This window comes from Phacochoerus africanus, chromosome 8 (genome assembly GCF_016906955.1).
Source record: "Phacochoerus africanus isolate WHEZ1 chromosome 8, ROS_Pafr_v1, whole genome shotgun sequence".
Classification (NCBI taxonomy): Eukaryota; Metazoa; Chordata; class Mammalia; order Artiodactyla; family Suidae; genus Phacochoerus; species Phacochoerus africanus.
This window is the reverse complement of record NC_062551.1, coordinates 158816784-158829165: the sequence shown is the minus strand read 5'-3', so window position 1 is coordinate 158829165 and position 12382 is coordinate 158816784. Positions and strand designations below refer to the sequence as shown.

Here is a 12382-nt window from a genome sequence, read left to right as displayed (position 1 = left end):
CTCCGGATGTGGGTGTTTTGAACCCATGGTGATTTTTATCAAGGGTGGCATGGCGTATGTAAATATACATTATCTTTAAGGCCTTTTGAAAAATAATAAAAACTGCCTGTGATCTGAGGGTCCACTTGGTTCAATTTCCCTCCCGGGGCTAAGGACGTCTCCGGCAAAGCGCAGGCGCCCCCCCGCCATCGGTGAACTCCAGCTAAGCTTAGCGTTTACCCACTGCGGGTTCCCTTAATGCTCCCCGCCCTCAAAGGAGCAGGCCCCGCCCCCGCCCCCGCGCAGGCGCACCGCGCCTGCCTGCTTCCGGTGCCCTGCTACTTAAGAGCTCGGGGGTAGGCTCTATCAGCCTGCGACCGAGTCGGGCAGGCTGTGTGACACTCGCTGTGCCATCCTGTACCTGGAACCGTTTGAGCTATGCCTTTGGCCACGTCTCTGCCCCGCCGTGTATTTGTGGTGGGGGTCGGCATGACCAAGGTAAACAGAGCAGTGGGACCCCCGCAGGTGGGCAGATCGGGGCTTGGCGTTGTGTGTCAGTCGGTCCTGCCTACCCGGAGGGCTCCCGGGGCACCCCCACCGCCCAGCTCGGCCTTGGCCTTGGTCCTGGGGGCGACAGAGTGGCGACTCGGGTAGGTTGTGAGATGGGTTGTGATGTAAGATGACTTTGCAGGATCGTAATGTCGCAGGCTTGTTCCTTTGGCCGTACGTTCCTCCGTTCCTTTTCCTCCCCGGATGTCGCTGTTTGTGAAGGATCCCCAAGATAACCCAAAGTCCGTAGCACCTTTGAATCTGAGTGGAATCGTAAGGTTTGTGGATCTTTGACTGTGGCAAGGCCCGCTTGACACCCGAAAGGAGAGCAGGTCATGAATGTCGCCAGTTTGCACTGCCATGAATATTCCCTGTGGGTCCCTTCTCAGGGCCTGTTCCAAGTGTGGATGAGGAGGAGAGGCGTGAGTAATGCTCTGCGTCTCGCCACGCGTGGCGGGTTTTCTGGATCTTCTAACCTTTGTGTTTCTCAGGGGGTGCACGGCGTGGTATTCGGGAGGCCAGAGGCTCCCCCTACCGTCTCAGTTCTTGGCACCCGCACCAGCCCTGTTCTCTAATAACGCCAAACCGCCTTTTTCGCACCACACATTTTTTATGCCTCGGATGCTTTGCTTTCTATTGTTTTCACTACTTGTCTTCACTTGGTTAACTTATTCGCATTTTTAAAAGATCAATTCAGATCTTCTCCAAGAAGCCTCTGATCCTCCTGACTTTCCCACAGAGCTCTGTACTTACCTCTGTCTTAGTACTTCCTATTTTATCCTGAAATTCCGTTTATATGCCTATATTAGCATGTCAGATCTCCCGAGTGTACCTTGCCTAATTCATTGCTATACCTCTAGCACCTTGAAAATGCCTCGTGCCTGAAGACCCTCAGTGAATGTTAGTTAAACAAATATTAAATGGATATGCTTTCTGAAAGAGAGTTCCTAGAAGTTCTCTTTCTGAGGAAAAAGACTTAGGCTTTTTATTATCTTACCCAGTGGGCTGAGAGTACACACATCAATCAAAACATATAAATAGAAAACTCAGGTAATACCTTTTTTTTTCCCTCTCTTTTTGTCTTTTTAGGCCCACACCCGAGGCATATGGAGGTTCCCAGGCTAGGGGTTGAATCGAAGCCGTACCCACCGGCCTACACCAGAGCCATAGCAACGCCAGAGCCGAACCTCCAATCTGTGACCTACACCACAGCTCATGGCAGTGCTGGATCCTTAACCCACTGAGCGAGGCCAGGCATCGAACCCACAACCTCATGGTTCCTAGTCGGATTCGTTAACCACTGAGCCACAAGGGGGACTAATTTATTTATTTATTTATTTATTTATTTATTTATTTATTTTTCAAGTAATACATTATGAAGTAGACACTTGGAGATCATCTGATTGTTTCGTGGGAGATGGGGCTTCTGGTATAGGTGGACAGTAAGACCTTTTAAAGTGTATTGATGCAGTCATATCCTCCACCATGGGCTGTTAAATGCCTGGTTATATTGTCTGTGTAGAAAAGCACTGAGTTTTCTAACTCTTTGGGAAATAGATATTTTTATTTTTCCTCAAGTTGGGAGGTGGAGGTGTGGGAGGTGTTAGTTAACAATTTTCAGGGAGGAAATTGGGAGTAGGGAGAGTAGCTTTCTTGATGTGCTTACTAGACCAGTGAGTGTACTTCCCTCTGGATTTTGATCTTTTGGAACTTGGAAGAGGGTTTAATGAAGAGGAGCTTAGGGAGTTCCCGTCGTGGCGCAGTGGTTAATGAAAAAAGAGGGAGCTTAGTAGATTATACTTTAAGCACTTGTTTGTAGGTCGAAACTGGTCGGATTTCTGTGTTGTGGTTCTTAATTTAAATAGCTGAATTCCTAGACTGCTTGAAGTTCTCTCTCTTTTTTTATTTTATTTTATTTTATTTATTTATTTATTTATTTTTTGTCTTTTGTTGTTGTTATTGTTGTTGTTGTTGCTATTTCTTGGGCCGCTCCCGCGGCATATGGAGGTTCCCAGGCTAGGGGTCGAATTGGAGCTGTAGCCACCGGCCTACACCAGAGCCACAGCAACGCGGGATCCGAGCCGCGTCTGCAACCTACACCACAGCTCACGGCAACGCCGGATCGTTAACCCACTGAGCAAGGGCAGGGACCAAACCCGCAACCTCATGGTTCCTAGTCGGATTCGTTAACCACTGCGCCACGACGGGAACTCCTCTCTCTTTTTTTAATTAAAGCTTTCTTAATGAGGTTTTATTATCAGTGTTGGAAGTTCATTCTTTTCTTTTTTTTTTTCTTTTGTCTTTTTAGGGCCACATCCACGGCATATGGAGGTTCCCAGGCTAGGAGTCTAATCGGAGCCGTAGCCGCTGGCCTACGCCAGAGCCACAGCAACTCGGGATCTGAGCTGCGTCTGTGACCTACGCCACGGGTCACGGCAATGCCAGATCCTTAACCCACTGAGCAAGGCCAGGGATCAAACCTGCAACCCCATGGTTCCTAGTAGGATTCGCTAACCACTGCATCAGGATGGAAACTCCTGGAAGTTCATTCTTATCGTAAAATAGAATTCATGTGGTGCATGTCAGTGGGGTTTAACTAAATTACAACTACCACCTGGCTGACAGCCCCTTGTTTATACTGCTTACCTTCAATTTAAACTCTTCCTGTTTTCAAGAACTCGTCTGTCTTAGTCTGTTCAGGTTGCTGTGACAGCAGTACCATGACCTGGGTGGCTTAAACAAGAAATATTTACTTCTCAATGTTCTGGAGGCTGGAAAGTTCAATACCAAGGCACGGGCAGATTTGGTGAGGTCCTGCTTCCTGGTTCATAACAGCTATTTATGGCAGAAGAGGCAAGGGGACTTTTTGGGCTCTTTTTTTTCCCTTTTCTTTTTACCTGTAGCATATGGAAGTTCTTAGGCTAGGGGTTGAATCAGAGTTGCACCTGCCAGCCTACACCATAGTCAGGCTGGATCAGACCCTCATCTGCAACCTATGCTGCAGCTTGCACAGCTCCAGATTCTTAACCCACTGAGAGAGGCCAGGGATCAAATCTGCATCCTCATGGATACTAATTGGGGTTTGTTACCGCAGAGGCACCACAGGAGCTCCAGTAACTTATCTATCTGATACTGTTCCTAAATTTTGAAATTGCATTACGTAAAAATCTCATGTTTCTTCCATACTATCTCTAACACACGGTGCTGTTATAATTATTCATCAGTTAAGCATATATTCAGTAAACATATAGTGTGTGCTATATGCTGATAGGTTCCTAGGGGGATGGCGATGAGACTGTTCAGGTTGGGCAACAGGGGACAAGGACCTATGGAAAGTCACTTGTGAAGCATGATTGACCACCCTGCCTGCTTGTGTTAATCCCTGCCCTTGGCGGTTGTCACACTCATCCAGCATGAGACACGGGGAGGAGACACACACTCTTTTGCCACACCTGCCCCCCCCCCACCGCCCACACATTGTTTCTGCCAAGTTTCTCCTACCACCAGCGCTTATAAGCCGAATGCCTCCTCGCAGTCCCTGCTGTTGTCATCCTGAGCTCAGCCCATCCATTTCAGATGCCTCAAAAAATCTTTCTCTTGCTTTACCAATGTGGCCTTGTGCGTTCCTCCCTTGACAAACAGTCTCTTTTGGGGGGAGGAGAAATACCGTTATTTTTTCACAAATACTTTCATATTTTTCTTTGTTTATGTTAACATTAATGGGTTTAATTTTTTATTGAATTGAAAGCTTTTATTAAATGTCCTGTCTTAAGTGCCAAGAGTGTAAATATTGGTAAATATAACCCTTAGGATCAAAGCACGTTGGCACCTTCAGTGTCTTTAAGAGTGTAAAGTAGCCTTGAGGCTGAGGAGTTTTGCGAATCGCTGGGTCTAGTCATCGAGCACCAATAGCTGCTAACAACACAAAGACAGTAATCCAGTGTTACATGTTTTCTGGTGAAAGAATACACCACCACCTATAATTTTGTCAAGGGGATAGAATGTGCGTATGCAAGCTTCTGGATCCAGTTGCCAGTTTGCAGGAAGTAAAGAGAACAGAAGAACCTGTGGAACAGCATGAGTTCTCAGTCTACAAAGCCCAGGCTCCGGGAAGCTCTAGGCCAAATGCTCTGGGTTCTTTAACAGATACATTGAGAGGAAGAGAAAATAGTGGAGGGGAACCTGTAGATTAAAAGAGAATTTAGGAGTTCCTGTCGTGGCTCAGTGATTAACGAATCCGACTAGGAACCATGAGGTTGTGGGTTTGATCCCTGGCCTCTGCCCAGTGGGTTGGGCATCCGGCGTTGCTGTGAGCTGTGGTGTAGGTCGCAGACACCGCTCAGATCTGGTGTTGCTGTGGCTGTGGTGTAGGCCGGAGGCAATCGCTCCGATTAGACCCCTAGCCTGGGAACCCCCCCCACACACACACAAAAAAGAGCATTTAAAAGCCCATAAAATTTTGTAAAAAACGCAAGACGGAACTATAGTGTGTACAGGTAGATACCTGGGTGATGAAATACTCCAAGGAAGTGATTACTGTAAGAATAGGGATAGTAATTACTCTGGGAGTGGGATGGGGATTGAGATTGGGATAGAGTATTAGAGGAGTTTCTGGCAGGCAAGGTTTAATTTTTTAGTCTAGGAGGTAGGTGTCAAAGACAGAGCTGGACAGCGGGTTAAGGGTTTGGTGTTGTCACCCGAATCATCGGGTGGCTGCTGTGGCCTGGCTTTGATCCCTGGCCAAGGGACGTCCACATACCTGGGGAGGGGGAGGAATCGTGGACATTAGGTACAATGTCAGGAGAGATTTTAATCAGTCGTATGGCATTGCGAAAGGGCAAGAGGAGGGCAGAGGGAACTGAGCTAACTTTATACAGAGGTGACTGGGTATTTTAAAGGGAAAATAAGGGAATCAGGAGGGTGGTGAATAGGGCTCAGTACAGTAGTCCCTTGGTGTCACTGGGGGATTGATCCAGGATCTCTCTCAGATACCAAATCCATGGATGCTCAGCCCTTTTCATCGACCCTCTGTATTTACAGACACAGAACCCATGGGTGCAGAGGGCCAGATGGAGGGTCAGGGCAGTGAAAACTTACATAAAGTGGGAAGGGGGGAGGTTAGTTCACGTGAAACCCATCTGGATTTGCTGATTGGCGTTTTTCCAAGCTGGGACGCCAGCCCTATCTTCAGGTGTTGGACGAAAGAAGCAAGAAATTCTCTTGCTAGGCTTTGAGTTTTCTCATGCGGGCACTTTAACTGGGGCCAGGGTCCCCCAAGTCTTTATAGGCCCAGGCTGAGACTGAGTAGAAAAGAAGGCTTAGAGGATCCTGGCTAGAATTTAGTGAAGGAGAGAATCTTTGTCAATGGTTACAAGAGTGTTTACTTTAAAATAATTCATTAGGGGTGTGTGTGTGTGTGTGGTTTCCTATATCTCTGTTATTTATGATAAAAAGGTTAAAACTTTAAAAAATGGGGCAGTTAACTCCAGGAAAAACAAAGCAAAATGAAATTGTATGATAAATCGTAGTGGCCCAACAGAAAGAAATATTAATAAGGAGAGCACTGAGTCCTAATTTAATAAAAAATTGATTCACCCACATGAGGAGGATGAGGGAACTGTAAAAGTCTCTGTGAGGTGGCCTAAGAGACCTGCTTCTCATTGGCCCCCATTGGAGACTATGATATTATTTCTTAAATTGATTTTATTTATTTTTTATTTTATTTTTTATTACTCAATGAATTTATGACATTTATAGTTGTACTAAATTGATTTTAAAAAAGAAATAATAGCATAAGACTATTTAGGAACATGACATTTTATAAAAGAAATATCTAAAAGAATTGGAGGCCTCGTCCTGGCTCAGCAGTTAACAAACCCGACTAGCATCCATGAGGACGCAGGTTCAATCCCTGGTCTTGCTCAGTGGGTTAAGGATCCGTCGTTGCCGTGAGCTGTGGTGTAGGTCACAGATCAGCTCAGATCCCTCATTGCTGTGGTTGTGGCATAGGCTGGTAGCTACAGCTCCGATTGGACTCCTAGCCTGGGAGCCTCCATATGCCCTGGGTGTGACCCTAAAAAGACAAAAAAAAAAAAAAAAAGAAAAGAAAAGAAAACAACTACCTAAAAGAATTGAAAATGCATGTCTTGGGAGCAAGTAAGGCTAGTGGATGAAGGGTCATGGAACAAGATAACTTTTTTTAAAGTATAGTTGATTTAAAATGTGCCAACTTCTGCTACAGCAAAGTGACTCAGCCACACACACACACACACACACACATTCTTTTTCAAAATATTATTTTCCATCATGGTCTGTCTCAGGAGATTGGATATAGTCCCTGTACTACACAGTGGGACCTTGTCGTTTATCTGTTCGAAATACGATAGTTTGCATCTACTAACCCGAAACTCCCCATCTATCCCATTCCCTCCCCTCTCCTCCCTGGTAACCACAAGTCTGTTCTCTGTGTTGGTGAGTCTGTTTCTGTTTTGTAGATAGGTTCATTTGTGCTCAAGATTGCTATTTTTATTATAAACTTTGTGGTAGGTGTTTATTTTTTATTTTTTGCATTTCTTTGATTAAAAAAATAAAAAACGAAGAAACAAATATAAATGGAATGTTACCAACACCTCAGAAATTCCCTTGTGCCTTCTTCCCTTGTGCAGCCACTGACTCCTTGCCTGCAAAGGGTTACCATTATCCTGGCTTCTGACCTTTGATAGCATAGAATAGTTTAGGCTCTTTTGTTCAATGTTAAGTTTGTGAGATTCGGCCTTAATTTCTCTTTTTTCGTCTCTTTGCCTTTTTAGGGCCGAACCCACGGCATATGGAGGTTCCCAGGCTAGGGGTCGAGTCGGAGCTGTAGCCACCAGCCTAGGCCATGGCCACAGCAACACCAGATCCCAGCTGCGTCTGCGACCTACACCACATCTCACGGCAACGCCAGATCCTTAACCCACTGAGTAAGGCCGGGGATTGAACCCGCAACCTCATGGTTCCTAGTCAGATTTGTTTCCACTGCACCACAATGAGAACTCCCCTTCTTTCATTCTCAACAGTGCATTTAGAACGATCTAATGTGCAAGCCTTCTCAGCCCCGTCTTTGTCTTTTAAAAATAGGTCTCTATTTTTCAAAGCGGTTTCAGGTTGCAAAATTGAGCAGAAAGTACAGAAAGTACAGAGTTCCTACATGCTCCCTGCCCCCACATGTGTACAGCCTTGCCCGCTGTCAATAATCAGCATCAGAGTGGCACAGTTGTTAAAATCGATGAACCCGTATTGACCCATCAGCATTACTCAAAGTCCAAAGTTTCTATTAGGGCTCACTGTTGGTGTTTTTATTCTCTGAGTTTGGGCAAATATATGATGACCTGTATTCCTCATCTTAAAGAGTAGTCTCACTGCCCTGAAAGTCCTCTGTGCTCTGCCTCCCTTTATCCCCTGACAACTATTGATCTTTTTACTGTCTCCAGAGTTTTGCCTTTTCTAGAATGTCTTATAGTTGGAATCATGCAGTATACATAGTCTTTTCAGATTGGCTTCTTCACTTAGTAATAAACATTTAAAATTCCTCCATGTCTTTCCATGGTTTGATAGCTCATATCTTTTTAGTGCTGAATAACCTTCTGTTATCTGGTTGTACCTCTGTTTATTTACCCTTTCACCTGCTAGACATCTTGGTTGCCTCCAGATTTGCCAGTTATAAATAAAGCTACTATAAACATCTGTGGGCAGGTTTTTGTGTGAACATAAGTTTAAAAAAATTTTTTTTGTTGAAGCATGCTTGCTTTACGATGTTGTGTTATTTCTGCTGTACAGCAAGGTGACGCATGGATATATATATGTTCTTTTCCATTATGATTTATCATCGGATATGGACTATAGCTCCCTGTGCTATACAGTAGGACCTTGTTTATCCATCCTATATATATAGTGGTGTGCATTTGCTAATCCCACACTCCCAGCCCTTGGCAACCATAAGTCTGTTCTCTATGAACTTAAGTTTTTAACTCATTAAATACTAAGGAGAACAGTTGCTGGATAATACGTTAAGAGGGGATTTTGTAAGACACTGTCAAACTGTCTCCCACAGTGTCTGTACCATTTGGCATTCCCATCACCAACGAATGCGAGTTCCTGCTGCTCCATATCCTTGCCGGCCTTTGGTATTGTAGTGTATCTCTTTGTTTTATTTCAGTCTCTTTTTAAAAAATCCGTTGTTGGCGTTCCTGCTGTGGTGCAACAGTATGTGCGTCATCTCTGGAGTTCAGGGACGAAGGTTCCCCCCCGCCACCTAGCGCAGTGTGTTGAGGCTCTGGCATTGCAACAGCTGTGGCATAGGCTGCAGTTGCAACTAGGATCTGATCCCTGGCCTGGACACTCCATATGTCGCAGGGCAGCCAAAAAAAGAAAAAAAAAGAATTCAGTGTCTTCAGGACAAAGCCCAGGAGAACATGTAAAGGTCACTTGTGAGTTGGTTCTGTAGCCAGATTGCCTGTAATTGAAATTCCTCTCAATGAACTGTGTTTCTTTGGGCAAGTGATTTAATCTCTCTGTGCCTTAGTTTTCTTATCTTAAAATTGTAATAATAATGGTATTATTAGGGTTGTTGTGAGGATTAAACAAGTTAATATGTGTGAAGTGCTTAGTACAGTGAGTAAGAGAGTAAGGGCCCAGTAAATGTTAGTAGTTATCATTGTTTGGTCCCAAGTAACTTTTCTGTCCTTATCACTTGCCGTTTCCCATTATGCGTTTCAGCCTCTGTAGGATAAAATTATTTGCATATAAAATTGCCAAATTCTCTCACTTCTAGGCTTTTGCTCTAAAATTTCCTTTTCTTTCATTTGCCCAACTTCTACTCATCCTTAAAGATGTAATTAAAATTTTTTTGAAATTATAGTTGACTTGCAATGTTCCTTCAATTTCTGCTGTGTAGTAAAGTGACCCAACTGCCCATATGCACACATTCCTTTTTATTTTTTTTTCATTTTTGATTATGTTCTAGCCCAAGAGACTGGGCACAATTCCCTGTGCTGTACAGCAGGACCCCATCACCCATCCATTCCAAATGTAGCAGTCGGCATCTGCTGACCCCAAACTCCCCATCCATCCCCGTCTCTCCCCCTCTTCCCTGGCAAACATAATTCTGCCCCCCATGGTCCATGATAGGTTTCTGTTTTGTAGATAGATCATTTGCGTCATATTTTAGACTCCACATATAGGTGATATCATATGGTATTTGTCTTTCTCTTTCTGGCTTACTTCACTTAGTATGAGAATCTCTAGTTCTATTCATGTTGCTGCAAATGGCATTATTTTGTCCTTTTTATGGCTGAATAGCATTTTATTGTATATATGTACCACATCTTCTTAATCCATTCATCTGTTAGTGGACATCTGGGTTGTTTCCATGTCTTGACTATTTTGAATAGTGTGGCAGTGAATATAGGGGTGCATGTATCTTTCTCAATGAAAATTTTGTTTGGATATGCCCAGGAGTGGGATTGCTGGATCATGTGGCCGTTCTTTTTTTTTTTTTGTCTTTTGTCCTTTTAGGGCCACACCCGCTGCATATGGAGGTTCCCAGGCTAGGGGTCTAATCAGAGCTGTTGCTGCCGGCCTACGCCACAGCCATAGCAATGCCAGATCCGAGCCATGTCTGAGACCTGCACCACAGCTCACGGCAATGCTGGTAGTTCTATATTTAGTTTTCTGAGGTACCTCCATAAAGGAAACCATTAAAAAAATGAAAAGACAGGAGTTCCCGTCGTGGCTCAGTGGTTAACGAATCCGACTAGGAACCATGAGGTTGCAGGTTCCATCCCTGGCCTTGCTCAGTGGGTTAAGGATCTGGTGTTGCCGTGAGCTGTGGTGTAGGTCACAGATGTGGCTCGGATCTGGCGTTGCTGTGGCTCTGGTGTAGGCCCACGGCTACAGCTCCAACTAGACCCCTAGCCTGGGAACCTCCATATGCTGCAGGTGCGGCCCTAAAAAGACAAAAGCCAAAAAAAAAAAAAAGAAAGAAAGAAAAGACAGCCCACAGAATGGGAGAATATCTTTGCACATGATGCAACCAACAAAAACTCAGTCTCAAAAATATACAGACAACTCATTCAACTCAACGACAAAAAAAACGAACAACCCAATGGAAAAATGGGCAGAAGACCAAAATAAACATTTCTCCAAAGAAGACATTCAGATGGCCAGTAGGCACATGAAAAAATGCTCAACACTTCTTTCTCTCTTTCTTTTTCTCTCTTTCTCTCTTTCTCTCTTTCTCTCTCTCTTCTTTCTTTCTTTCTTTCTTTCTTTCTTCTTTCTTTCTTTCTTTCTTTCTTTCTCTCTCTCTCTCTCTCTCTCTCTCTCTCTCTCTCTCTTTCTTTCTTTCTTTCTTTCTTTCTTTCTTTCTTTTGTCTTTTCTCATTTCAGGGCCGCACCTGCCGCATATGGAGGTTCCCAGGCTAGGGGTCTAATCAGAGCTGTTGCCACTGGACTACACCAGAGCCACAGCAATGCCAGATCCGAGCCGCATCTGCAACCTACACCACAGCTCACGGCAACACCAGATCCTTAATTCACTGAGCGAGGCCAGGGATCGAACCCGCAACCTCATGGTTCCTAGTTGGATTTGTTTCCCATGCACCACGACGGGAACTCCTCAACATTTCTAATTATTAGAGAAATGCAAATCAGAACTACAGTGAGGTACCACCTTCACCAATTAGAGTGGTCATCACTAACAAGTCAACAAACAACCAGTGCTGGAGAGGATGTGGAGAAAAGGGAATCCTGCTTCACTGTTGGTGGGAATGAAAATTGGTACAACCACTACGGAAAACAGTGTGGAGTTACCTTAAAAACTTAATTTAAATAGCAGTTTCTCTGGGAAGCCAAGGCTGGGTAATTATCTCTCCCAAATCATTCTGTGCTTATGATTCTATGGTGTAATTACCTGTTTTCTAATAGACCGGAAGCTCCCTGAGGACACAGACTGTTATTTATTATCAGAAGCCAGTAACACAATAGGTGCTCAGTACGTTTTCATTTAAATGAATAGATGAATGAATTTCTGCGATGCTGTGTTGTGAGAAAATCTAACTGTATTTGTTTCTATTTATTATCTCCTTCTGTGTTTCTAGTTCATGAAGCCTGGGGATGCGAATTCGAAAGACTACCCAGACTTGGCAAAGGAAGCAGGTAATATAGAACGGTTAGATCTCTGATCCTTGTAGTTGATTGTGTGCTCTGTTTCGATTGTGGAGCAACCTTGCATCCTTAACAGGAAGCTTGGACAAGGGAGAGGAACCCATTCAGACAATTGCCTAGTGGCTCACTAGAAAGGAGAAAGGGAAAAGAGCTTGGGCATTCTCAGCTAGACAGCCAGAGCAGACAGTGGCTTGTGATTGCTACTCAGCTGTTTTTTGGGACAGCAAAGCTGGTAAGTGAGACAGGTGGAGTCTTTACAAGGGATAACTTGATTCTAGTGTGTGTTTACCTTAAGAGTTAGGATAGGAGTTCCCGTCAAGGCTTAGTGGTTAACGAATCCGACTAGGAACCATGAGGTTGCAGGTTCGATCCCTGGCCTTGCTCAGTGGGTTACGGATCCGGCATTGCCATGAGCTGTGGTGTAGGTCGCAGACGTGGCTCGGATCTGGCGTTGCTGTGGCTCTGGTGTAGGCCGGTGGCTACGGCTCTGATTAGACCTCTAGCCTGGGAACCTCCATATGCCGCAGGAAGTGGCCCTAGAAAAGGCAAAAAGACACACACACACAAAAGATTTAGGACAAAATTTATGTCTTCCTTTCCTAGAAAAGAGTTGATCACATTAAAATGTATTAAATACCTGTATGGTGGT

The 12382-nt window shown here is 44.5% G+C and overlaps 1 protein-coding gene across 1 annotated transcript in view; it reads left to right on the top strand.

The window, feature by feature from the left end:
- The first annotated feature begins 295 nt into the window (after positions 1-295).
- The window catches only part of SCP2 (sterol carrier protein 2), a 121777-nt gene continuing 109690 nt past the window's right edge, over positions 296-12382 (top strand). The window contains exons 1-2 of the mRNA XM_047789075.1: positions 296-477; positions 11667-11724. Coding sequence (XP_047645031.1) covers positions 418-477; positions 11667-11724 — 118 coding nt within the window. The 5' untranslated portion in view covers positions 296-417. The remainder of the gene's footprint in view (positions 478-11666; positions 11725-12382) is intronic.